The sequence below is a fragment of the Fundulus heteroclitus genome, unplaced genomic scaffold (assembly GCF_011125445.2).
Source record: "Fundulus heteroclitus isolate FHET01 unplaced genomic scaffold, MU-UCD_Fhet_4.1 scaffold_44, whole genome shotgun sequence".
NCBI lineage: Eukaryota > Metazoa > Chordata > Actinopteri > Cyprinodontiformes > Fundulidae > Fundulus > Fundulus heteroclitus.
This window is the reverse complement of record NW_023396857.1, coordinates 1,535,265-1,562,678: the sequence shown is the minus strand read 5'-3', so window position 1 is coordinate 1,562,678 and position 27,414 is coordinate 1,535,265. Positions and strand designations below refer to the sequence as shown.

General features: G+C 45.7%; 1 protein-coding gene across 4 annotated transcripts; it reads left to right on the top strand.

Annotated features, from left to right (window-relative positions):
• The first annotated feature begins 5,029 nt into the window (after positions 1-5,029).
• Positions 5,030-26,233, top strand: ano7 (anoctamin 7). 4 transcript variants are annotated; one of them, XM_036131542.1, is made up of 22 exons: positions 5,030-5,162; positions 8,720-8,777; positions 9,038-9,165; positions 9,529-9,773; positions 9,865-9,922; positions 12,059-12,169; positions 12,250-12,415; positions 12,824-12,914; positions 13,028-13,124; positions 15,217-15,360; positions 15,439-15,576; positions 15,655-15,759; positions 16,501-16,603; positions 18,086-18,197; positions 18,276-18,330; positions 19,413-19,466; positions 20,293-20,419; positions 20,533-20,738; positions 23,539-23,684; positions 24,555-24,645; positions 24,742-24,861; positions 24,961-26,233. In XM_036131542.1, exons 1-22 carry the CDS (start codon positions 5,073-5,075, stop codon positions 25,096-25,098), a joined length of 2,583 nt encoding a protein of 860 aa, XP_035987435.1. In that variant the 5' UTR covers positions 5,030-5,072; the 3' UTR covers positions 25,099-26,233. The 4 variants fall into 4 exon arrangements, 3 of the variants coding, with proteins under 3 accessions (XP_035987435.1, XP_035987434.1, XP_035987433.1); XM_036131541.1 differs by having other exon boundaries at positions 5,031-5,162; positions 19,413-19,510; positions 20,293-20,456; positions 20,569-20,738; XM_036131540.1 differs by having other exon boundaries at positions 5,031-5,162; positions 19,413-19,510; positions 20,293-20,456.
• Positions 26,234-27,414: the final 1,181 nt, after the last annotated feature.

The window sequence follows — 27,414 nt, the reverse complement described above, 5'->3', positions numbered from 1 at the left end:
TTAAATGATCTATCTGTACAGTCTGAGGTTTTATTATACACCAGATTGCTTTAGTGTTTAAAGTTATATGTAATGTTTCCATTAATCCCACAGACGGCCAATTAAATGAACAGTAATTGGCTTTAGTTCTTTGCCTGGAATCATAAATGTATGTGATTTTTATGTGTTTTTTCCAAAAAAAAAAGGTAATTTACTATCTTTGATCCTCCGTTTTAAAATATCTAATCTCTTTGGTTCATCTGTTGCCTTGAATTCAAGTGGAATTAATCACCATTTTATTGGTGCCAATTTTACCATAAAACCTTTTTTTTTCCTTCACAGTTGATCCCTTTAGTCCAATTTACCTGGAGTCACTTTATAAACCCAGAGGTTGGTGACTCCTGTTGCATCAGCTGTGAGGAACAATGTGCCATGATCCAGAATGTTGCCTTCAAAGCCCAAAATAAAGTGTGTTTAAAGATAAAATGAGACCCAGCGTGTGGCTCTGACAGGAACAGCTGCCGGTGTCCAGCGCTGGCTGTGAAGTCTCTTCAGGAAGTGACTCTGGGAGCGGTTAATACGGATAATTCAGGAGCTTAAAGCACCAACTTCACACGTTCATCAGCGGAGTCGTAAGCCGCCCGGACAACAGACCTTTAAGCTAGCGCTAGCTGTCATTTGCTAGCGTTAGCTTTGGTTTTAAAGCAGCGCGAGGGCCCACTGTGGCTGTTAACACGATGTGATTTCTGCCAAGTGCTCTGAATGTGAAAGTGAAGGAATTCAGTGAAGCTTAAAGACCCAGACAGACTCTCCGTGGTTAGAACATGGCTGGAGTGCAGCTAATTTGGAAAACCTTTGTGGTTGAGTCAGTTGAGATGCTGCTACGCCCGGCAGTCAACCATAATACCGCCCCAAGATGTTCACCTTGACCGGCGTTGGTCTAGAAGGGAGTAGCAAGTTCGACACCATCAGTTTCAGCCTCGTCGTAGAGAACGAAGCACCACCAGCATTTTCACACGCTATGGGTCTAATGACTGGATGAAGAGAGTTTTTTTTACAAACATGGAGAATGGATCCATGAGCTCAGCCACTGATGTGTTGTCCAACTGGATCTGAAGGCATTGCAATAACCTGGTGATATTATTGGAAGTTATTGCAATAACTTGAAATAAAGTGGGTCCGGGTTACTGCGGTCCGTCCTGCTGAATGGATGAGCTTACCAACAAGCTTTGTAGAGAGAAAGTTTGTAAAAACTCCACGACCACGCTCTGGCAGGCATGGATCCGGCATGTTGCTCCTGAACCCTCCTGGTTCTGGCCGAGTCTTCATCCAGAGTGAAATAGCTGCTCCAGCTCATGACACGATACATTTCGGAGCTAAAACTGAAGAAAATTGATTACTGTCTAAATGCTTGTAAAGGAGAGGAGTTGAATCTGGCGCAAGATATTTATCTGCCAACTGTATTTAAAGGCGTTTAAGGACCAGAGTGGGGCGATCGGTGAGCGTGAGAATACTGCGAGGCCTTTAGGAAGTGAGATTTTTAGTAAACAATGTACTATAAATGGTAAAAATTGAAGGAACTGCGGTACGTTCAGGAACTTTGGCTTTGAAAATATAACCAAAAGATTTAGTGGATATGACGCCGCTGCATCCTTCGTCCCTTTATCCTGATGACATCATCGCTGTGCAGCTCCATGTTTATTTAAGGAAGCTGCTTCCTGCCAAAGATGTTTCTGTGTGTGTGTGTGTGTGTGTGTGTGTGTCCATCCATCATTGTGAGGACCTATGGTCATTGTACACTTGTGAGGACACCTTGGAAAGCAGTGGGACTTTTGATCCCCACTATGAGTGGGATCATCAAAGGGCTTTCAGTACCAGGTTCAGGGGTTGTTCCAGATTTTTATATTTTTTTTTAATCCCCCATTTTGTGTGAATTTCTGTTTGTGAGGACCTGGTTTTGTTTTAAAGCGTTTCTTCTCCCACTTGGTGTACTATTCAATGGTTTAGATTTATTGTTAGAGTCTTTAATGGTCCTCACAGGCACACACAGAGGGTATAATTATCTGTGTGAATAGGAAAGAATACGTGATGTGGAATAAACCCAGCTTGTTGTAATATGTCCATTTTAAATGGGCCACCAAAGGTTGTTCTCTCCAACTCAAAGTATTTTTACTTTTTGTCTCTAAACACAAAAAAACATCCCACAGAGACCCTCCAACATCAATAAAGTGAAGTCAAAATGCTTAATTTCAGTGTCCTTGTCATGAAATTACAAACTACCTTTGTCTGTGTTTAGTATTAATGTGTAAAAGATTACCGTTTTTAGCTGTTTACCAGAACACCAGCTTCATCATTCTGTTTAATCCATTTTAAACAAAAACAAATTTCAGGACTTTTGTTATAAGCTATAACTAAGAAAGAAAAATGAAGTAATCCATCAAATTACAGAGTAAAGTCAATATTTCCAATGTCCCCAGATCGTTGACCCAGTTATTGCTGGGATGTTTTTTACCCGACCATTCATGGCCATTTTGGTCTTGGTACTGGTGTTTGTCCAAGTAGAGCCAGTTTATTACACAGGGTGTCGCCACAGCCAGGTCATCATCCTTGGTTCCCCACAGACTGCACACATCCCTGGCTTCTCTCTGTAGGCAGTGGATCCATGTGGCCTCCTGTACCTCTTCAGTACTCAAACATCTCCACAGCGTTAATGTGACAATTCAGCAGCAAGAATGGAGAAAAGCTGGACTTCTTCCTCCGAGTCTGCCTCAAGACTTCAGGTATCTTGGTGATGTTTTAGTAGTTTTCCTAATTACAACCATGTCCCTAACCCATTTGTTAAGGCTGTTTCAATGGAGGCTGCTATGTTTTGGTCTTCAAAACTTTTACAGGAAAGTTATAAGAAATGCAGACCAACAATCTGTTCACAAGTCCACAATCATAAAACAAAGTGCCAGGGAGATACATAACTCAGTTTTTACAGGGGCTTTTTTAAGGAGATGCATCTTCTTTATTGTGCTATTTTACACGCTGCTGCATGTAAACCAGAGGTTCTGAAGAACTAAATACGATGTGCAGCACCAACTGTCAAATGAGTGTCTAAGTTACATAATTATTAAAGGAATAAAGCTCACATAATACATTAATAGCCATGTAGTGGCCAAGGGTTCTGTTATAATACTCTCCTGTCCTGTGAACCAAACATAGAAGACCCTGAATACATCCTCTGCAGGACGGCCGGGTTTTACCTCAGAAATATGAAGAGGAGCTTGGAGTAGAACTGCAGGTCTTCCTCTGACGTGGCTCTGATCAGGATTTCTCCTTCTGTAGGGGTTTCCTGGTAGATACCACTGGCTGGAAACCCTGGGCTAGCCCTGGAGGTGCTGTGTGTCTGAATTACCTCCAGCGGGAGCTAGAAAGTATCACTGAGGAAAAGGATGCCAGGGTTTCCCTTCTGGTGCCGTTACATGTCCAACTCCATCTCTGATAGGTAGATGAGGGATGGACAAAGTCCTTTAAAACAAGGAAGGCCCTCTGCAGACTTAATCCAAGCTGGATTTAACTGAAAATGCTGAAGGAAGGACTGCAGAGAAAGATGATAAACTTATTTTGCTGAGCTTGGAATTTGTTGCTGTTGACTACGGTCAGTAACGTTAAACCCATAAACAGAAACTCTAACATTGTGCTCCATTTAGTCTGTCCTAAACTCTCTGTGGAACTTCTAAAGCTGTTTGACAGATTTAAACACCTGGAGGCAAAATCTAAAGATGTTTTCAGTGAACAGCAGAAATGAAAGAAATCTGCATTCCTGTTGCTTTAGTTTTGCGCAGAATGTTAGTAGAAAGTAAATTTTCTGGATTCTGTCTTTATTTGCTTTTTCTAGAGAGCTAAACTTCTTGGCTGTTTGTTTTTTTTCTTTTTGATCAGCTTTGAACAGCAGAATTTTATATTTAATGGTTAAAATATTCAATGATATTTCTTTTTTTTTTAAAACACCATTCTTGTGTGTGACCAGCAGGCAGCAGTATGTTACCTCCAGCTCCATGAAGTCTTCCCAGTGTTGTGTGACAGGTTCATTTTAAATCTGTATGTTAATGATGATGATGATGATGTGGGCGTGGTCATGGTGGAGGGGGCGGGGCTTCTTGCTCTGGGTCAGCAGCTGGACCCAGACAGCTGCAGACTGGCAGCCGGGTGCAGAAGAGACCGTCTCTGTTTGCAGGTGAGTAAAGCAACCTGATGAGACGCTGATCCGTCAGTCATTCATCAGCTGCTGCTGATTTCTTACTTTCACTCAGTTTCAGTGTTGACTTCAGCTCCCTGGAGGAAATTATATCAAAATGATGACAGGAAACAAAAACAGGAAAATCACTGGTTTTTAAAGGAAAACTTGAAACTGATCAGAAGTTGATGAGCAGATTCTGGAAAAAGTTTCTTTTATACAATTATTCTGCTATCAGTTTATTTTTACCTCATAATTAAACGAGTCTGACTTTCAATGATCAAGCTGTAAAAAAAGTTAAAATGGAGTCAGAAATACAAAAAAATCTTTAAATAATTGATTCTTTTTCTAAGGCGGAATGATTAGACAACACAAAACTCTAATTCATTTTCAAGTATTTGGTGCACAAGTTTGAATTTAGGGAATTTTCCCTGATCCACACAGGATCAAAACTATATTACACACATTCATCAGTGTTTTCTTAGATTTTCTTCTGTTTTATTAGACATTTTCCTCCATGTCAATTTAAATATAAACTGCAGAAGAATATTGTGACAGTTAATGAATTTGAAAACACTATCAGATTTGTGTTTCTGCTAATTAAACTGAAACTGAAAGTCACAAAGTCAAACCCTGATGGAAAGTCAGACTCCAGCACCTCCAGATGCTCTGAATGTTTTTATGAACCAGTGCAGGTTTTCATTTAACTGGGAGAGTCTGACTGATGTGACTCTTCAACAGGTTCACAGGTCAATATGACGCATAAAGCCGAGACAACGAAAGGGTGGAAAAAGAAACGATGGGGGGGCTCACATATAGTCATTACGTGTCTGTTTCTTTGCTCGTGAGGTTTTCTACAGGAGGACGAAGGATGAGGAAGAGAGGGGAGCAGAAAGTGGACAGCAGCATCCTCATCGCCATGGAAACAAACCCTGAGAACAACTATGGCAGCATCACCCAGGTATCAGATTTCCATCCCTGAAAGATAGGAACGTTAAAAACAAAAATCCATAACTGGTGGAGTCCCTCAGGGCATCATCCTCAAGTCTCTGTTTTTTGTTTTTAGATTAAAGGTACACAGCCACGCAACAAGCTTATAAAAAAAAAGACCAAAAAACCGTTCGATCATTATAAAATAAGGTTATAAACACAAAGCCTCCATCCTCATAGTGTTTTTATGGTCCTTTTTGAGCCAAAAGATAATTTGCTCTCAGGCGCGATTAACAGATATGAACAGACGTGGCGCCATCTAGTGGCAGTACTGCAGAACTATCATAAAGCCAGTTTGCTTAATTAATAAATCAGTATTAAATAATGGCGGACCAAGCCTGACCGTCTGCAATGCATTGCAGTGAAGCGGAGATGATGAAGATCAAAGACCAACCGTTATTTATTAAATAAACGATCTACAGCAACTCTAAGAGCCTCATGTCAGAAAATGTATTCAACTCTGCGTCACATCTGAGCCTCGGCAGATTTAGCGTTCGCTTCAGTGAACACCAACGTCCAGACTGGATTCCCAGAAACATTCCAGGCTTTTCCCTCCAGGAATCATATTTTTATTTGTGTTATACTTTCTGCATTGTTTTGCTGTGAGATGCTAATAGCCGTTAGCCGCATCCTTGTTCTGCTGCACATGCTCAGTGTCGTTCCTCCGTTAATATCATAAATAAACATGAAAGGCTTTCTTTACTAACAAATTGAGCAAAAACAAAGCATAACACACAAAAATAACAACTAATACACCAGCAGGACGTGATAATCTTTCATAAAATCATTGTATGCAACCAGAATGAGCTATGTCAGTAGCTCATTCTGAAATAATTAACATAAATTAAAAAAAGTCAAAAGACGTGGCTGTGCACCTTTAATTTGTGAATTGTCCTGTTTTATTTTAACAGTTAACCCTAAAAGCTGAATTTGAGGTAGAGTTTGTCGGGGAAAGGTTGTGTTTTGGATTTTGTGGAGCAGAGAAGTCAGCTGGATAATGACTGAAGGCATCTGTATTCCTTTTCACCAAAACACTAAAATAATTTGACCGTGTAAAAAGCTTTGCAAAGCATCCGGGATGCAATCCTTTGTTTGCACCAGATTGTCTTTCAGTGCAGAGTCGATACTTTCAGAATAGCCTTACAAGATGTTAATACTTTCTGCTTAATTAGAAATTATGGCCATGTTGCTAATCTATGAACCCAGTTTGTTTTTATAAAGCCCTTTATAGCTACAGTGTTGGTCAACGGCAGCTAAGGGGGAATATTGAGTTTTAGTTCCTGGGCGGAAGTGGACCAGTTAATATATTTTTGAGGACCAACTGATTGCTTAAACTAAAAATCTCTGGAAATGTGTCTGAACATGCAGACTTACAAAGAGATTCACACCTGCGGAGGCTCTCCACAACCAACCTGTCACAGTTTAATGTTTGGTTAGGAACCGGTCTGGCTCCACGGTGGTTTTCCTTCCTGTGTGTGCTGGGCTTTTCTCTGGGTGTTCCAGTTGGCAATGCTTTTCATGGATAAGCATTCCTACACACACCATGAGTGGTTCTTGGTCTCTGAGACCTCCAGTATTAAGATGGATTCTATATTACAAGTAACAGAAGTAAGAAGAGAAACAAATGTAGCTTGACTTAGGCTGGACTGGACTTTAAACAGGACTGCTGGAGGACATTGCTTGTTTATGGAGTTCTGCTTTGTTTATTAAATAGATGTTTTGTAAACAGTCTATTTTATACATTTCTAAATAGAAAAATAAGACAAAATCACAGTTTTTAGTGTTGCGCCGATGCCATTTTTTGGCCCCGATACCTGGCTGTGCAGCATTGGCCGATACCGATACCATCTGTTTGAAAGTGATGTGTGTATATATGAAGAACTGCATACTACTTAGGGTAGTATAACTTTTTATTGCCTACCTGGAATGGGTGACAATAGTTGAATAAACTTTTGGCTCTCAAAGGCCAAAACAGTGCAACATTGGTGAAATTATAACATGTATAATAGTAGTGCAACAGTAAAACAGTAAAATTACATTAATAATTGAATAAATCTCTTTTAAACCCTGAGTTTTGGCTCTCAAATGCCAAAATAGTGCAACTTTCATGAACTTATATAACATGTATAATACTAGTCGGGAGAGAAAAGGCTGCGTTTAAGTGACATACAAACATCAAAATGGTATCGTGCCTATTTGTTGGTACTCACCGATACCGATACCAACATTTCAGTGCTGGATCGGGGCCCCGTCCCATACTGGTATCGGTATCAGTGCAACACTAGTTTTTATTTCAGTTTTATGCTACCACATCCATGCCTGACATTTAGCTCTATGAGCGTTTTTTCTTTGGAGGAAGACATTTCTAGAAGCAATAACACGTTAATGAATTTTTTGTAGAGGAAAACGACCCTTTAACAGGGAGGAAAACCTCCAGCAGAATAATGAAAACTGGGCAAAAATAATGGAGAGCAGTAGGAGAACTCAGCAGAGTGAGAGAAATAGACCCTGATGTCCTCCAGCAGCCTAAGCCTATAGCAGCAAAACTATAGAGATAGCTCAGGGTAACATGAGCCACTCTGACTAGAAGCTTTGTCACAAAGAACAAAACATATTTTGTGATTTTAATGGTTTTATTTATAGGATTATACAAGAAGGTGTGAATAGGGTAGAGTTTCAGTCACCATACTTTGACTCCTGGGTATAACCACTGTGACCAGAATGATGAACCTGCGGCTGAGAAAAGAAACTTCACTTGTTTTATCTGTGTGAGTTACTTAAAGCTTAAAATATAAAGGAAATCTGAGGTTTAAATCTCTGAAATGCAAAATCAGTTCAGCTCAGTCCATCAGTTTTAGCCTTGGTTTCTATGTTATTCTTTAAAAGAAGCAGAGCTTTCACATTTAAATGATTAAAGTTTACATTTTTATGTTTAACAGTGAACCCTAACAAGTAAAAATGTCACATCAGTAAAGTGGGTAAACATTGCTTAGCATTAAGCCTGGAAATGGAGGAAAACAGCCCTTCCCGTTCTTCCAGAGACTAGACCGAGGTTTAGGCATGAAAACCTCTCAGAGTTTCAGAGGTTTTCTTCTTCTTCTTCTTCTGATGAAGAGCTTTGATGCAGCAGGAAAAAGGAAGTCTGTGTGAGGAGATGAGGTCTTTGGTTTCTTCATCATGTCCATCATCATCCTCGTTACCAGCGATGGAGACGTGAAGCTGCAGGAAGAAACAGTCTGGGATCGTTTGCTGCACAAAAAAAAAACAGTGTGATTAAAACAGAGGCCATGATGAAAGGAATCAGACGTGATTTCTATAAATAAAACTGTGTGATTAATGGAGCAATCATCAGCAGGCGTCCTGCATTTAATGTTATCAGCTAACTCTCTCAGGGAGGCCCCATTAAAAGCGCTGTTTGGACAGATCCAGCAGAGTTCATGGCCTTGACTTTTTTTTTTTACAAACATCCAACGTTTAGAGAAAACAGGTGTGTTTCAGGTAAATGGGAAACGTGCTGCTGTGTTGCAGGAACCTCGGCGTCAGAACCGGGACAGGAACGTCTTCAGAGACGGAACGACTCGAATTGGTGAGCCAGATCCTTCTGACGTCCCTTCAGTTTACACAGAATTATGTTGGATATCTGGGTCGATTAGCAGCTTTCTGCAGCTTCTACCTGGAAAAGACTGTTACTGTTGATTTCAGTTCAATGATGAAAATATTGATAATCAGCTTGATGTGGAAATTCTACAGCTTTGTCTTGTTAGTAACACTTGATTGCAACTATTTGCCCCTAAAGGAGGACTATGTTTTTTTGTTTGTTTCTTGTGCTGTTCCCCTGTTGGTCAGATTTTGTGCTGGTGTGGGAGGAGCCTCGGGTTGCTAATGACGACAGCTCAGGTGTTAGCTCCGCCCACAGGAAGTGGAGGGAGCAGTTTCTGAGCAGACTGAAACAAGCAGGCCTACTGCAGGAGCAGGTGAGCAAAACAAACACACCTGAGCTGAAGTCAAACACAACGCCAGTCACATGACATCAGGAGGAAATACTCACCTGGTTTACCTGAGTAACGAGCATGTGAGTGAACCCTGCTGCGTGTGATTGGCTGAGAGCAGCTGGAGGTGACAGCTGAAGTCCAGGAGCAGAAAGGCTCTTAATGTTTGTAAGGAGATACGCTGATCCTGGGTAAGAAGCCCAGATCATGATGCCTCCGCCCTCCGTGCCTGACAGCTCCGGTTCCTCCTGTGCATCACGGCCAACACATCGTCTGTGTCACCTGTCCTCATGGGTCCTGTGTAGATCCTGCAGGGTTGATCTGACGGTTCTGACCCTTTCCCCACAGAGGGAGGTCTGCCAGGAGAAGAAGACGACCTGCTTCGTCCTCCTCAGCGCGCCGTGGAGCGTCCTCTGTTACTACGCTGAGGAGATCAGTCTCAGAGTCCCGCTGCAGGTCGTCACCGCTCCCATCGTCAACTGGTCTGAGCAGCTCCTGTCCAAGCTGTCCCTCCCCAACCCCTTCAGCCAGGAAGTCCCCAACCCACCACCTGACTACTACACCTGTCAGTTCAGGACCAACAAGCTGGAGAGGTTCTGACTCTTAGTCCTCCTTCACCTACTGCCCTCCCCCCCCCAGCTGAGCCGTCACACTCATGCGGTTCCACCGGTTCTCTGTCTGCAGGTTCCTGGGAAGTGACGACAAAGAGACGTTCTTTAAGACCACCCAGAGGCACCAGGTGGTGAGTTCAGGCACCGTAGGACAGCGTGGACGTCTTAGAGACAGAACACTACTGAGTCTCAACGTGATCCGGTCCTGCCTCGTCCTTTTGAAGACGTTTTCTCAACCTCAGAACCTCATGTTCTTGATACCGTCAACAGCAGTTTAGAAAAGGGGAATTGTTCCTTTGAGTTATAAGCAACAGCGCTAAATACAAAGAAAAAATCTGATTTTAGACCAATTTCTAAACATTCTTTCCTCTCTGAGATTCTGGAGAAGATTATCTTGCTATCAGTTGAGTTCTTCTTTCCAGGGACCAGCGTCAGGATTCAGGGGGTTGCTGTAGACTGGCCTTAGGTTGTATCTAACGGGGAAAAAGCTCTGTGTTTGGGTTCATTTCAGGCGTTTATGATTTAATTTTCCACGTTTTATAGCTAACAAACCCAAAACAAAACACAAAAATATTAATTCACCACATAGTCTGCCGATTCTGCAGAAGGAAACGCTGATAAATTAAAACAAGTTGATTATGTTCCAGCCGCATTGGGGTAAAACTGTTTAGTTCAGCTCACAGTCTGACTTTCAGCAGCGCTCCAGTGAACCGGACCCAGACTCATCAGGTCTTTAATGTATAGCTTCCTCAGGAACCCTCCTCAGATCCAGGATGTCTCTGTCAACAGACGGATGCTGCAGGCCGCAGCCGCTCCTTCTGCAAACACTCCCAGAGTCCAACGCAAACACAGCCTGAGCAGAAGTGCAGCAGCAGAGTTGGACATGCTGCAAGAAACCACCTTAAGGAGAATTTCAACAATTATCCACAAACAGGAATATAAACACAGGACAGGAAGTAGACACGATAAATCTGCTGCACAAAAATAATTTGTCTTCAGAAAGTTAAAAAATAATAATAATTTTAGGAAACTTCTTTCAGAGTTTTCTGAAGATAACATTAACTCAGATTAACACGAGCTGCAGTAACGTGTCTGACCTTTAGGGGGCGGTATTTCTCTACGGTGGTCAAAAACATTACTGCAGTGAACTCAGGCTTTATGAGGTATTCCACCATTAATGATATGTTAAAAAGTACGAAGATTGTTTTCATTTATAAAAATCTGTCAAATATTTGTATTTTAACTATAGAGTTAAGACCTTTTAAGATAGAATAGAAACTTGATTTCCACTCAAACGTATTAAAAGTTCTAAAATAGCCTCAGTTTGGTTGAAGATGAATGTTTTTTTATATATTTCCTAATAATATAATAATATTTTAATAGTATAGTTTTTTTTGTAAAATTTTACGATACATCAATATCGGTGATATCTACGACAAAAAAATTGACATAAACCATGTGTAATGTATACAACAAGCTATTTGCATTATCTGCAGAAAGAATATGTATGAAAATAGTTTAGGAACTATGGTACTGCACCTGATAGTTGCATGGATAAAAGGTGATAGAGTCATACTTTGTGCTGGAACTGGACCGAAGCGCAGAGTTTGGGAGTCGCATAAAGTGATGAAGAGAATTTAGTCTGTCACAGGCTTACAGGTAGCAGGAACAAGAGATCAGAACAGAGATCTACGACGATGAAGACGGAGGACCTGACAGCTGGTAATGGCTGGACTGACGGTGTAGATTAGATTAGATTAGATTAGATTAGATTAGATTACCTGGTCTATATAGGAGGGGAAACGGGAGTTGTGGGAGGTGGCGCTGATTACAGACAGGTGACACAAGTCAGATTGATTAACGGGGATAAAGGAGAGCAGAGAACTGGCAGGAGCAGAGGGAGAACTGAATCTAATAGGGAACATAATGGCCAGACATGCGGAAAACATCCTGCTAAACTAAGCAAGAGCAGATCCACCAAAACTAAAAGAACCAAAACTAAAAGAAGCAGGAGCTAACAGGAACCAAACCTAATAGTCACAAGACGGACATAAGTTAACTAGATAGAAACTGAATCTAACAGGTACCAAATAAAGCTATAGACATGAATACATACCCTAACCGTACCTCTAACCCCTAATAACATAAAATAAGGATCTCAAGTTAAACACTAAAGGTGGAAAAATAAACAGACTGCAGGAACAGATCAGTGACAGTCTGATGGAAAGAGGAAATTTAATATAAATGTCCTCTCTGTGTCCCTGCAGCTGTATGAGATCTTGGCCAGAACTCCATATGGTTCTGTGAAGAATGGCGAGGTGGGCATCGACCGGCTGATCAGTGAGCAGGTCTTCTCTGCTGCATACCCACTGCATGAGGTCTAAACCCACAACTAAAGTCAGATGTTCCTCTGTGCGTCTTTAAGGAACCTTTTCTTTAATGTGAACTCTGTTTTCAGGGGGATTTCAAGCTGCCAAGCCCCCCAGTGCCCCTCCAAGCTTTGGGACTGAGGCAGATTCTGTACGAATTCTGGTCCAAGTGGTCCTGCTGGAGACGCTACCAACCTCTGGACCACATAAGGGAGTATTTTGGGGAGAAGATAGCTCTGTACTTTGCATGGATCGGTAACTGCAGTCTTCTTAAAATGTCCTGATCCAATCCAGATAGTTTTACTACATTTTCCTCCCTTTGATCCAGTGTTATCGGTAATCCTTTAAAGTGGTCTAAGTTAATATTTCACCGGTCAATCTGGTGGACATGAGGGATCTCAGAGGTTTTCTCTGGACTTTAGAAACTTTCTGTAGGAGTTCCTCAGGGACGTGTCCTGGACTCCCAGATTTGGTTGCTTACTCACCCAGGTTCTGTCCAGACCCTGAACCGGATCACTGATGTTCAGTGTGACCCTCAGTGATCTACAGGGATAGGAAGTCAATAACAAAACAACACCACTTTAATGATTTCCTTTAATGTTCTTCTCGGGAGGAAGATTTAAAGAAATGAGGGTCCAGCGTTAACTCAGCGGGTGTCTGCAGGTTTCTACACTGGTTGGTTGCTACCGGCGTCTCTGATTGGGACTCTGATCTTCCTGGTGGGTTTTTGGCTCGTGGCCACTGATGTTCCAGCGTAAGAACAAATTCCACATTTAGTTTTTGCAATTTATGGTTCTATAATGATTCCAGTTTCTGTTCTGCTTGACTTGCCTGTGAGAAAAATGATGAACCACTTTGTAACCTTAGGAAGGAGGTGTGCGAAAGCGGAGACACTTTCATCATGTGTCCTCTCTGTAACATCTGCTCCTCCTGGAACTATTCCAGCATCTGCATCACCTACAAGGTAGCTGTCCGTCAGTTCTTCTCTTTTTCCCCGAAACCTGGTCTAAACCTGGTCTAAACCTGGTCTAAACCTGGTTTAACCCTGGTCTACACCTGGTCTATATCTGGTCCGAACCTGGTCCAAACCTGGTCCAAACCTGGTTTAACCCTGGTCTAAACCTGGTCTAAATCTGGTCCGAACCTGGTCCAAACCTGGTCCAAACCTGGTCCAAACCTGGTTTAACCCTGGTCTAAACCTGGTCTAAACCTGGTCTAAACCTGGTCTAAATCTGGTCCGAACCTGGTCCAAACCTGGTCTAAACCTGGTCTAAACCCGGTCCAAACCTGGTCTAAACCTGGTCTAAACCTGGTCCAAACCTGGTCTAAATCTGGTCTAAACCTGGTCTAAACCTGGTCTAAACCCGGTCCAAACCTGGTCTAAACCCGGTCCAAACCTGGTCTAAACCTGGTCTAAACCTGTTCCAAACCTGGTCTAAACCTGGTCTAAACCTGTTCCTAACCTGGTCTAAACCCGGTCTAAACCTGGTCCAAACCTGGTCTGAACCTGGTCTAAACCTGGTCCAAACCTGGTCCGAAACTGGTCTAAACCCGGTCTAAACCTGGTCTAAACCTGGTCTAAACCTGGTCCGAAACTGGTCTAAACCCGGTCTAAACCTGGTCTAAACCTGGTCTAAACCTGGTCCAAACCTGGTCTGAACCTGGTCTAAACCTGGTCTAAACCTGGTCCAAACCTGGTCTAAACCTGGTCTAAACCCGGTCCAAACCTGGTCTAAACCCGGTCCAAACCTGGTCCAAACCTGGTCTAAACCTGGTCTAAACCTGGTCCAAACCTGGTCCGAACCTGGTCTAAACCTGGTCCAAACCTGGTCCAAACCTGGTCCAAACCTGGTCCAAACCTGGTCTAAACCTGGTCCGAAACTGGTCTAAACCTGGTCTAAACCTGTTCCAAACCTGGTCTAAACCTGGTCTAAACCTGGTCCAAACCTGGTCTAAACCAGGTCCAAACCCGGTCTAAACCCGGTCCAAACCTAATCTAAACCTGGTCCAAACCTGGTCTAAACCTGGTTCAAACCTAATCTAAACCTAATCTAAACCTGGTCTAAACCTGGTCCAAACCTGGACCAAACCTGGTCTAAACCTGGTCTAAACCTGGTCTAAACAGCCAAGGGCTCCGGTATTGTCGTAACTAAGAGTGATTATTTCTTAACCGGGTTTTATTTGCCCTTGAACCAAATTATCTGCTGTAGTTCAGTTGATGTGGATCTTATGATTGCAGTAAAAACTTTTTATATTGATTTTTTTTGCTGTGTTCCCCATTAGAAAGTGGCTAACTGAATTCAGTATATCGCTGGGAAAATATTAAGTATTCTGCATAACAATGTGTTGGCCTATAGGAGGCCTTGGCCTGGAAGTAGGGAGTTTGAAGATCCCTCATGAGTGCTTGGTTCTCATTGCTGGTGATGAGGCTGACGCATCATTTTTCGAGCTCATGGTAGATTTTCTAATTATTTCAACATGAACACCTCCCAACCTTTTCCAAACTCACACTAAAGAAACCTGGTCCTGGAGAGGTAGGTGGTGGTGACGTTGGTGGTGGTAAAATAGAAAGATTTACACAATCAATGTCTGTACATCTAAGGTACAGGTATAGTGCCCGAGTAAATCAAGACTGGGTTATCTCTTAAAGTGGTAGACAGCCATTCATCTCTAAGATCCATCTAGAAATCAGGAATCAGGAGTCTTCCATATATTTTCTGGCAGCACACAAAGCCAATTTAAGCAACTTCTGCAGGCTTTCCTGACCATCTGTAAAGTCCCCTAAAAATAGATATTTGAGGGTCTAATTGAACTTTTAGCCCTGAAGGTTCTGGCCAATGTTGGGAAGGTTGTACACCTGTCGTCCGTTTGCAGGTGAAGTTCTCTACTCAGATTTGTCCAGTCTTGGTTGTTGTCCATATGGCATCAAATCCTTTACAGTCCAGATCCCACTTTGCAGGATCTGCTGCTCACTTTTTGGTGCCAGATGCGATGAAGAGTGGATTCCTGGGTGGGAACCTCTGAATGCCTTCAGTGTGTCCTTCATGTCTCTGTAGGCGGGTCTCCTGTTTGACAACGGCGGAACAGTGTTTCTAAGCGTATTCATGTCTTTGTGGGCCGTCACCTTCCTGGAGTACTGGAAGAGAACGTGCTCGGCTCTCTCTCACCGCTGGGACTGCTCTGACTTCCAGGACGTTGAGGTGAGATGCCCTGACGCCTCTCATTAAAACAGTGGGACTTTCTGGGAGCGTCTGAAAGTCCTGGTGTCCCCTGAACAGGAGCGTCCCCGTCCAGAGTTCACAGCTATGGCGCCGATGACCATGAGGAACCCGGTCACCGGGGCTGAGGAACCTTACTTTCCAGAGAAGAAGCGGTTCAACAGAACTGTGACTGGATGCATGGTCATCGTCATCATGGTGAGCCTCCTGAAGAGTCGCTCCTGGTTTTATCATCTTCATGAAAAACTAACGGAGGTTTGGCCTTCATGTGTGCAGGTTGCTGTGGTGCTGATGTTTCTTATCGCCATTATTTTGTACCGGACCATCCTCAGCGTAGTCATCTACAAGTCGGCAACAGCTGACAGCTTCTTCAGCTCCTCTGTGAGTAAAAACATCCAGAAACCACTAAAGCGTTCCTTCAAGTGTTCCCAGAATCTATACAGAAAGTGCAGATTCTCAGGGACGCAGCCCTGAGGAACACCGTGGACTCCTGATGTTCTGCTGCTGTTCCTGATGTTCTGCTGCTGTTCCTGATGTTCTGCTGCTGCTCCTGATGTTCTGCTGCTGTTCCTGATGTTCTGCTGCTGCTCCTGATGTTCTGTTTCTGATGTTCTGCTGCTGTTCCTGATGTTCCTGATGTTCTGACCCTCTTCCTGATGTTCTGCTGCTTTTCCTGGTGTTCTGCTGCTGTTCCTGATGTTCTGACCCTGATGTTCTGCTGCTGTTCCTGACGTTCTGCTGCTGCTCCTGATGTTCTGTTTCTGATGTTCTGCTGCTGTTCCTGATGTTCTCATCCTGCTCCTGATGTTCTGCTGCTGCTCCTGATGTTCTGCTGCTGTTCCTGATGTTCTGCTGCTGCTCCTGATGTTCTGATCCTGATGTTCTGATCCTGATGTTCTGCTGCTGTTCCTGATGTTCTGATCCTGATGTTCTGCTGCTGTTCCTGATGTTCTGCTGCTGTTCCTGATGTTCTGCTCCTGATGTTCTGACCCTGATGTTCTGATCCTGATGTTCTGCTGCTGTTCCTGATGTTCTGCTGCTGTTCCTGATGTTCTGCTGCTGCTCCTGATGTTCTGCTGTTAAGGCGGCTGTGTAAGGTGTTGAATGGTTCTCTGCTTTCAGGCCGGGAGGATAGCCAGCTTTTCAGGATCAGTGCTGAACCTGATTGTTATCCTCATGCTGTCCAGAGTTTACGTCACGCTGGCCCACATCCTCACACGCTGGGGTGAGTCTCTGTTTTCACGCCACAGACAGATGTAGTAGAGACTAATGGATTCTATCGCTCTCACTATCTAGCATCGAGACCGTTTAAAGAATATGGCAACAGGTAAAGTAGCTGATCAGATGAATTTAGTGAATGATCATAATAAGAAAAAGAACATAAAAGCAGAACCATTGTCAGTTTATGGTCTGGATCATGCAGAGGTCTATTAACTCAGTGTCAAGGCAGAAGGACAACAGCAGAAGACCTCAGAGAAGCTCTAGTTGCCCATAAATCTGGGAGGGCTTAAAGGTCATCTCCAATCCATCTGAAGTCCATCATCCAGCTGAGAACAGGACTATTCCCAAGAGGAGAACATCTCAGCAGCAGCCAACCTTCCCAGGAGTGGACACGCCTGCAGATTCAGCCCAAGGTCAGAGCGGGAAGCTCAGAGAAACGACCAGAACCCCCAAAAGAGCGCGGCACTGGGATTTATGTGTGCAAAGCTGCACGAGAAGCACAAGGCTTGTGGAAAAATGTCCTTAAGGATGATCTCCAGTGGTGATGAGACAGCCTACAGGAGGGAGATGGGAATCTTAACAACCTGGTGCTCCACCGACAATCTCATCCTGAACAGCAGAAAAACCAAGAAGGTTGTGGTTCATTTCAGGAAGTCCAGAAGACCAGTTCTTCTTCATAACGATCAACGGAGAGTCAGTGGAGAAGGACCTTTCCAGGACTATCCACGTCTCTACCACTGACACCATCAGCAGAGCTCAGCAGCGTCTTCACTCTATGAAGACACCAAGGAAGGCTGGATTACCTCAGAGCCTCCTCATGAACTTCTACCAGTGGCTAGTGGAGATGATCCTGACATAAGGCATTGCAGCGTGGTACGCAGGATGGACCAGAAGGTCATAAAAGCAGCACAGAGCGTCGTCGGGTTTGACCTCCAAGTCATCGGTGACATCTACGCGACCTGATGCCAAAGCAGGAGACATTTGACCATAATGTTCTGTACCATGATGGGAGAAAGCCAAAGACACCATGGTGACTGTCCATCTGTCCCACAGCTGAAGCTCGGTCCACACCGGGTCATCAACAGAACCATGATTCCAAACACAGCAGCAGATCCGTAACAGAATGGCTGAAAAAGATAAGCATCAATGGACTGCAATGGCCTAGTCAAAGTCCAGACATCGGCCTTTTTCAGTACAAAGTATCAGCAAACCTCGACGATGGAGAGAAGAGAGAGCCCAAAGTTCTCCAGAACAATATTTGAGTTTGCAGACGTCAGAAGGAACCGCTGCTGCTGAAGGTTGGCTCATGGAAGGACTTCTGCACTTTGGTTTTGATTTAGTTTCTATTAAATAATATTAAAATGGTGTAATGAGGTTAAATTTATCAAACAGTGATGATTCGTCCTTTTTAGCTGACCTCAGGCAGGCTTTGGTGTCCATGTGGTTTACTCTCAGTAAACATCTCATTATGTTTGTTACCCATCAGAGATGCATCGCACTCAAACCAAATATGAGGACATGTTCATCCTCAAAGTCTTCATCTTCCAGTTCGTGAACTTCTACTCCTCTCCAGTTTACATCGCCTTCTTCAAAGGGAGGTAAGAGCTGCTCCTACCAGTCAGGACAGAACATCTGAGCTTGTCTTCATCCTAACGAGGCCCTTTGTGTCTCCTCAGGTTCGTCGGTTATCCGGGAAACTACAAAACTCTGTTTGGAGTTCGCAATGAAGACGTGAGTTTGTCTCTCTGGGTTTTTGTCATGGTTAGAGGTTTTAAAGACGGAAAATATTTTCTTAAATAACTAGTTTTCAAGGAGCCGCCGGTAAATGTCAGGTTTAGTCTGCCATGACTGAAAATAGTTCAGCATCTTGAGATCTTGTCCCTGAGTGATGGAGACGGACAGATGGAGCAGAACTTCGTCTGCGATAACTAGGGCGTCTCTCAGAAATGGACGGGTGGGTCAAAGCTGCAGGGCTGCCTGGACTCCAGCGTCTGACCTGAACCAACTCACTGATGTGGTGACCTGATAGATCAGCCTCATACACGCAGACAAAGACCGTCTGCAGCTTCAACAACACCAAACCACGCTTTCATCACATCTGAGGCAGCTGCGTCGCACCGTGGAGACCTGGCCCTGTATGAGCCGCCTAGAAACAAGCTGAGGAGATCAGGTCAGCTAAAGGAGATTTCAGTGAGAAAATAAAAATTAGTTTCTCCACAAACGAGACGTCTTCAGTGTGGAGGAGCCTGAAGTCCATTACCAACTGCAGATCCCCTCCCCCACATGATGAAGACCCCCCCCCCCCCCCGCAATAGTCCTGCTGCAATTCAAGAAGTCCAGCCTTCTTCAGGAGCTGCTGATCCTCTTCTCTACCGCCATCATCCAGTCTGTCTCTGTGGTTCAGCTCCTCCACAAATCTAGACGGCTCCAAACTCCAACCAACAACTCAGGACCAACCTTACGTCCTGACCTCTGACCTCTACAGGTCCAGGGCCAGAAAAATGGCCGCTAACATAGCTGTTGACCCAACTCATCCTGGTCACCAGTTATTCAGACTTTAACCTTCAGGTCGGTGCTACCGAACGCTGATGGCTCAAATATTTACAGAAAATACAGAAAAAAACTCTCTAGTACATTCTGCCCCTTTTCCCTGAAAAATGTTTCTTTTGTTACAGATTGTAGTTGCTGCTCTGTCTATCCGTCTGATTTGTTCATGATACTAGCTTAATGCTAGCATCAGATTCCTTGTTTGTACCCATAAACTTGCCGAATAACGCTGATTGTGATGTTCTTTCCTCCGGGTGGTGTTCCAGTGTGGAGCGGGTGGATGTCTCATTGAGCTGGCTCAGGAGCTGCTGGTCATCATGGTGGGAAAACAGCTGATCAACAACATCCAGGAGTTCATCTCCCCGTAAACGGCACACAAACAACACCCATCAACATCTAATAGTCTCCTGGTGTCTGCACTGCAAAAACGGAAACTAAAAATAAGTAAAATCATCTTGAAATTAGTGCATTTGTCCTTGATTTGAGCACACAAATAAGATGATCTGCCAATGGAATGAGTATTTTGACCTTTAAAATGAGATAATTAGATATATTGCACTCTAAATGAGATGATGGAGATTAATTGTTCCTATTTTAAGTGTAAAAATCTCATTCCATTGGCAAATCGCCTTATTTACCTGCTCAAATTAAGGACAAATGCACTAATTTCAAGAAGATTTTACTTATTTTTAGTTTTGTTTTTGCAGTATGTAGCTGACAGCCAACAGAACCATTTAAACTGGCCCCCTAAGTCCGTGTAGTTTTAGTTTCTTAAAGCAATTTCACTTCTCACCTGAAAGATTTTTGGCTTTGGAAATGTTCCAGGCTTAGAATTTAAAGCAGATGTTTATCTTTTTGGGTCTTTATCACCGTCAATGGGTCAGAACTAGAAAAGCCTAGCATCTTTAATTAGGAACGTATCTAGACTCCTTCGTTTCAAGCACTGATAGAACTGTAGAGACTGTGACCTGGTGGAGGTACGGCTGTGTATTGTCCACCAGGTGAAGAACCTGACCAGTCAGAAGACCAGGTGGGACGGGTTTATGCCGAGTAATGCCCAGTGAGGCTAGAGATTACAGATTGTGTCTTCAGGATTTAGTAAATGTGATCTCGTTGAATGAAGCAGAAGACTTCCTGTTTTGGCAGGAAGGTAAAGTCGTGGTGGCAGAAGAAGAAACGGCGACCTCAAGCGAAGGAGAAGTACGACGAGGCAGGAGAGGAGGAGCAGACAGAGGAGGGCGTTTCTCCCTGGGAGGCGGACTACCAGCTGCTGGTCTGTGAGGGACTCTTCAGTGAATACCTGGAGATGGGTAAGCACTTCCTGTTCCTCCTTCAAAGTAAAAGCCTCCATGTTACGTGTCTAAAAGCCACCGTCGCCCTCCTCAGTGCTCCAGTTTGGATTCATCACCATCTTTGTGGCAGCGTGTCCCCTCGCTCCGCTCTTCGCCCTCATCAACAACTGGGTGGAGATCCGTCTGGACGCCCAGAAGTTCGTCACCGAGTACCGCCGTCCGGTGGTGGAGCGAGCGCAGGACATCGGGATCTGGTTCCCCATCCTGCAGTTCATCACGCACACGGCCGTGCTCAGCAACGTGAGCTGGCCTCCTCCTGACCTCCTCCTGACCTCCTCCTGGTCTTCCTCCTGGTCCTCCTCCTGTCCTCCTCCTGACCTCCTCCTGACCTCCTGACCTCCACCTGACCTCCTGACCTCCTCCTGACCTCCTCCTGACCTCCTCCTGACCTCCTGACCTCCTCCTGACCTCCTCCTGACCTCCTCCTGGTCCTCCTCCTGACCTCCTGGTCCTCCTCCTGACCTCCTCCTGGTCCTCCTCCTGACCTCCTGGCCTCCTCCTGACCTCCTCCTGACCTCCTCCTGACCTCCTCCTGACCTCCTCCTGACCTTCTGACCTCCTCCTGGTCCTCCTCCTGGTCCTGCTCCTGGTCCTCCTCCTGACCTCCTGACCTCCTCCTGGTCCTCCTCCTGGTCCTCCTCCTGACCTCCTCCTGACCTCCTGACCTCCTCCTGGTCCTCCTCCTGGTCCTCCTCCTGACCTCCACCTGACCTCCTCCTGACCTCCTTCTGACCTCCTCCTGACCTCCTCCTGGACCTCCTGGTCCTCCTCCTGACCTCCTGACCTCCTCCTGGTCCTCCTCCTGGTCCTCCTCCTGGTCCTCCTCCTGACCTCCTGACCTCCTCCTGACCTCCTTCTGATCTCCACCTGACCTCCTCCTGACCTCCTTCTGACCTCCACCTGACCTCCTTCTGACCTCCACCTGACCTCCTCCTGGTCTTCCTCCTGGTCCTCCTGGTTCTCCTCCTGGTCCTCCTCCTGGTCTTCCTCCTGGTCCTCCTGGTTCTCCTCCTGGTCCTCCTCCTGGTCTTCCTCCTGGTCCTCCTGGTTCTCCTCCTGGTCCTCCTCCTGGTCTTCCTCCTGGTCCTCCTGGTTCTCCTCCTGGTCCTCCTCCTGGTCCTCCTGGTCCTCCTCCTGGTCTTCCTCCTGGTCCTCCTGGTTCTCCTCCTGACCTCCTCCTGACCTCCTCCTGGTCTTCCTCCTGGTTCTCCTCCTGGTCTTCCTCCTGGACCTCCTCCTGGACCTCCTCCTGACCTCCTCCTGACCTCCTCCTGACCTCCTGACCTCCTCCTGACCTCCTCCTGACCTCCTGACCTCCTCCTGACCTCCTCCTGGTCCTCCTCCTGACCTCCTCCTGGTCCTCCTCCTGACCTCCTGGTCCTCCTCCTGACCTCCTTCTGACCTCCTGACCTCCTCCTGACCTCCTCCTGACCTCCTGACCTCCTCCTGGTCCTCCTCCTGTCCTCCTCCTGACCTCCTCCTGACCTCCACCTGACCTCCTGACCTCCTCCTGACCTCCTCCTGACCTCCTCCTGACCTCCTGACCTCCTCCTGACCTCCTCCTGACCTCCTCCTGGTCCTCCTCCTGACCTCCTGGTCCTCCTCCTGACCTCCTCCTGGTCCTCCTGACCTCCTGACCTCCTCCTGACCTCCTCCTGACCTCCTCCTGACCTTCTGACCTCCTCCTGGTCCTCCTCCTGGTCCTGCTCCTGGTCCTCCTCCTGACCTCCTGACCTCCTCCTGGTCCTCCTCCTGGTCCTCCTCCTGACCTCCTCCTGACCTCCTCCTGGACCTCCTGGTCCTCCTCCTGACCTCCTGACCTCCTCCTGGTCCTCCTCCTGACCTCCTTCTGACCTCCTCCTGACCTCCTTCTGACCTCCTCCTGACCTCCTCCTGGACCTCCTGGTCCTCCTCCTGACCTCCTGACCTCCTCCTGGTCCTCCTCCTGGTCCTCCTCCTGGTCCTCCTCCTGACCTCCTGACCTCCTCTTGACCTCCTTCTGATCTCCACCTGACCTCCTCCTGACCTCCTTCTGACCTCCACCTGACCTCCTTCTGACCTCCACCTGACCTCCTCCTGACCTCCTCCTGGTCCTCCTGGTTCTCCTCCTGGTCCTCCTCCTGGTCTTCCTCCTGGTCCTCCTGGTTCTCCTCCTGGTCCTCCTCCTGGTCTTCCTCCTGGTCCTCCTGGTTCTCCTCCTGGTCCTCCTCCTGGTCCTCCTGGTTCTCCTCCTGGTCCTCCTCCTGGTCTTCCTCCTGGTCCTCCTGGTTCTCCTCCTGACCTCCTCCTGACCTCCTCCTGGTCTTCCTCCTGGTTCTCCTCCTGGTCTTCCTCCTGGACCTCCTCCTGGACCTCCTCCTGACCTCCTCCTGACCTCCTCCTGACCTCCTGACCTCCTCCTGACCTCCTCCTGACCTCCTGACCTCCTCCTGACCTCCTCCTGGTCCTCCTCCTGACCTCCTGGTCCTCCTCCTGACCTCCTCCTGACCTCCTCCTGGTCCTCCTTCTGACCTCCTGGTCCTCCTCCTGACCTCCTCCTGACCTCCTCCTGACCTCCTGACCTCCTCCTGACCTCCTCCTGACCTCCTCCTGACCTCCTGACCTCCTCCTGGTCCTCCTCCTGTCCTCCTCCTGACCTCCTCCTGACCTCCTCCTGACCTCCTGACCTCCACCTGACCTCCTGACCTCCTCCTGACCTCCTCCTGACCTCCTCCTGACCTCCTGACCTCCTCCTGACCTCCTCCTGGTCCTCCTCCTGACCTCCTGGTCCTCCTCCTGACCTCCTGGCCTCCTCCTGACCTCCTCCTGACCTCCTCCTGACCTTCTGACCTCCTCCTGGTCCTCCTCCTGGTCCTGCTCCTGGTCCTCCTGGTCTTCCTCCTGGTCCTCCTCCTGACCTCCTCCTGACCTCCTGGTCCTCCTCCTGGTCTTCCTCCTGGACCTCCTCCTGGTCCTCCTCCTGGTTCTCCTCCTGGTCCTCCTCCTGGTCCTCCTCCTGGTCAGCAGCAGAGGAACTGATACCTCCTCCTTGTGTCTCCAGGCCTTCCTCATCGCCTTCACCTCCTCCTTCGTTCCTCGCCTCTACTATCGCTACACCAGGGACAGCAGCCTGAGCGGCTTCGTTAACTTCACCCTGGCTACGTCTCCTCAGAGCTACGCCCAGCAGCACCACAGCGCCTCCTGCAGGTAGTCTACCTCCTTCATCCCTCCATCTGTTCATCCATCTGTTCATCCATCTGTTCATCCATCTGTTCATCCCTCCATCTGTTCATCCATCTGTTCATCCCTCCATCTGTTCATCCGTCTGTTCATCCCTCCATCTGTTTATCCGTCCATCTGTTCATCCGTCCATCTGTTTATCCCTCCATCTGTTCATACATCTGTTCATCCGTCCCTCCTTCCATCCATCCATCCCTCCCTCCCTCCTTCCCTCCATCCATCCTCCCTCCCTCCCTTCCCTCCATCCCTCCATCCCTCTAACCTTCCATCCCTCCCTCCATCCATCCCTCCATTTCTCATCCCTCCCTCCCTCCTTCCATCCCTCCCTCCCTCCCTCCTCCATCCCTCTCTCCATCCATCCATCCATCCCTCCATCCCTCCCTCCCTCCTTCCATCCCTCCCTTCCTCCTCCATCCCTCTCTCCATCCCTCCCTCCATCCCTCCATCCCTCCCTCCATCCCTCCATCCCTCCCTCCATCCCTCCATCCATCCCTCCCTCCCTCCCTCCCTCCCTCCCTCCATCCCTCCCTCCATCCCTCCCTCCATCCCTCCATCCCTCTCTCCCTCCCTCCATCCCTCCATCCCTCCCTCCATCCCTCCATCCATCCCTCCCTCCCTCCTTCCCTCTCTCCATCCCTCCCTCCATCCCTCCATCCCTCTCTCCCTCCCTCCATCCCTCCATCCCTCCCTCCATCCCTCCATCCCTCCCTCCATCCTCCATCCATCCCTCCCTCCCTCCTTCCCTCCCTCCCTCCCTCCATCCCTCCCTCCATCCCTCCATCCATCATTCCATCCCTCCCTCCCTCCATCCCTCCCTCCATCCCTCCATCCCTCCAGGTACCGAGGTTTCAGGGATGACAAAGGAGACTACCTCCCTGAGTATTTCCACCTCCTCGCCATACGGCTCAGCTTCATCATCATCTTCGAGGTCAGTTGATCTTTCCTGAAGAAGCTCCTCGTGGTCTGAGGGATCTGTCAGGGTTTGTGGAGGAACGTTGTGTGTTTGGTGTCTTTCTACCTTCAGCACGTGGTCTTCTTCGTGGGTCGACTGATCGACTTGATGGTTCCTGACATTCCTGAGGAGGTGGAGATGAAGATCAAACGGGAGCACTACATGGCTAAGGAGGCGCTGGCTGAGAATCAGGTCCACCTCCTCATGGTTGCTCCGCTTTGTTTCAGCTTCACTCCCTTTCTGCAGGACTCAGGTTTGACAGGAGTCTTCTGGTTCTTTGTGTTCTTCCAGTCTTTGGGGAGAACCTTGATTCTGAGCGATAAGGACCTGCATCAGCGCGGATCCAGAGTCCCACAACCACGGCGGGTCTCCCCTCCGCTAGACCTGAAGGAGGATCCAGGAGGAACGGACCCGACCAGCAGCTGCTGACCTGCAGACCCACTGCGTCAGACCGGTTCTCATGGAAGTCCTTCAACCTGTGGAAGATCTTCTGGGTGTTTTCTGGACTTATTTAAGATTATCCAGCTTCCTAACATGTCTACAACTCTGTGTCGGTGCAAAAGTTCCACTCTTGTCTTCTGAGACGATCCACATCTGGAGCTAAAGACCGGCGAGGTGCTGTTTGTTGCACAGCCCAAAGACTTCTGGGTAATTCTCCTCAGAAAGCTGAGCTACCAAGAAAAGCTGAAGGCTTCTTAAGACTTTAGAAGATCTACCTCAAACAGAGGGGAGCTAGAAGCACTGAAGATAAAATCTGCTTCTATAGAGTCGCATTAAAGCGGTTCTTTTATTCTGCTGATGGACTGAACTAAGGTTCAAACATCTTTATAGTATTTTAGGATATTTTGGCCATAATATTTGAGACGTTTCTGTTATTGCATTAAAACTGCTGAGATTGATGCTTTTGTTTTAATTTCCCCTCAGTTTTCAGTCACATGAGTCATTAACTTCTAAATAAAAATAATTTTAATGTTGAAAATTTAGAGTTTTATCACCTTTAAATTTAGCCCAGACAGACCAATGAAGATGTTTCTTCTCTGTTTGCGTGTCCTCTAGCACTAATTGGTCCAAACACCAGGAAGATTATTGGTGCTTTAATAGAGTCTGCTGATGCTATGAGTTTACTCCTGATGGCAGAGCGTCTGCCTGGTGGTGTCGTTCTAGACACATTAGCTTTATGCAAATTAAACCCTTACATCCCGTCACATGTTTCATGGATTTAGTTTCATTTGTAGCTATTTTAGACTATGAATATTCAGTGATTCAGATATTAACAATGAATGAAACTGGTCTGCATGTGAACTACATTTCCTCCATTCCTTCTTACAGCTGACCTCATTTTTGGAAAGATTTACAGTTTTACTCATTAAAACGCTAAATGTTGCTACTAAGGAGTTTATTACTGAAAGTCAATATGTTCTGCAAACCTCTGAATGTTACATGGAATAAATCCATTTCATTTTTCTTCTCAGGAGGTAATCATACAGTTATTAATGCTTTTTTTAAAAAAGAGATGTAATCGTTACATGTTAATTATATGTATAATTATATTTGTTCCAATAAAGAAACCAATGATTATTGTGCTTTAGACTAGTTTTATTCAGGACATTTCAGTTCTCATGATTCATAATACATCTGAAGACCCAATACACAGAGGCAAGAGTCTACCACATCTGACAAGAACTGCAAAAGTCTCCATAAAACTATCCAGCAAAAAAAACAGTGTGGACAGTTTCAGTCTGAACTAAACTGAACTGGTTTCACTGAAAGCCTCGTATTTTATCTCAAGAAACAAATAATGGAAACCCTTAGAACAGCACCAGCGTTATATTTATTTTTAGAATAATTATTATATTCATCTTTATCGTAATTTCATATTCTATATTGTTACTGTAGCGATACTGCAATTGTCAAATTGCTTGCAATGTCTATATTTCAACGCTTGTTTTGTTCTTTGGTCTGTCTTGTCCACTTTAATGTAAGCTGCTGCCTTTCTTGTCCTGGTGGTCACTTGTCAAAGAGGTCTTAACCCTTTAAAGCCTGATTCAGTTAATTTTTTTTTATGATTTATTCCTGATTTTAACAACGATGAACACAATATATGGACATCCATGTTATAACACAAAACAATAAGTTGAATAATAAACCTGAACCAATAAAAGACAAAACAAAAGCCAAAGATTAAAAAAACAATGGAGACAAAAACCCAGTAAATATTTCCATAAGTAGGTGAATTAGAACTATATTGATTCAGGTAATTGTGAGGAAACCTCACATTTTTTAAAAGTTTTGAAAAGGCAACCAAAATCTTTTTGGTTGCTTAAAAAAAAATCAAAAGACAGGCTTTTAAATTTTCTTTGGATTGTAATTGATATGTTAGACCAAACAATTTTTTTCCCCTGATGTCTGCATTTTTATATTGGTTGTAAAGAAATTTCGTTTGTATGTTGTAAACCAGGCGTGTCCAAAGTGCGGCCCTGGGGCTATTTGTGGCTGATGCAAATGGAAGATTTTAGTTTTTAATTAGGCCAAAATATTACAGAAAAGTTAAAATCCTACAATTGAAAATGTTAAGTACAACACAAAGTATTCATCTTTTGATAATCACACTTATTGTTGTTAATTTCATAATAACATCTATCCAATGATATTTAATTACACAATGCAGACTTTGGTGCATTAAGATCTGCTTTAAAATCAGTTATTAAAATTTGCTCCTACAAAAATCTGACCGAATTAATTATT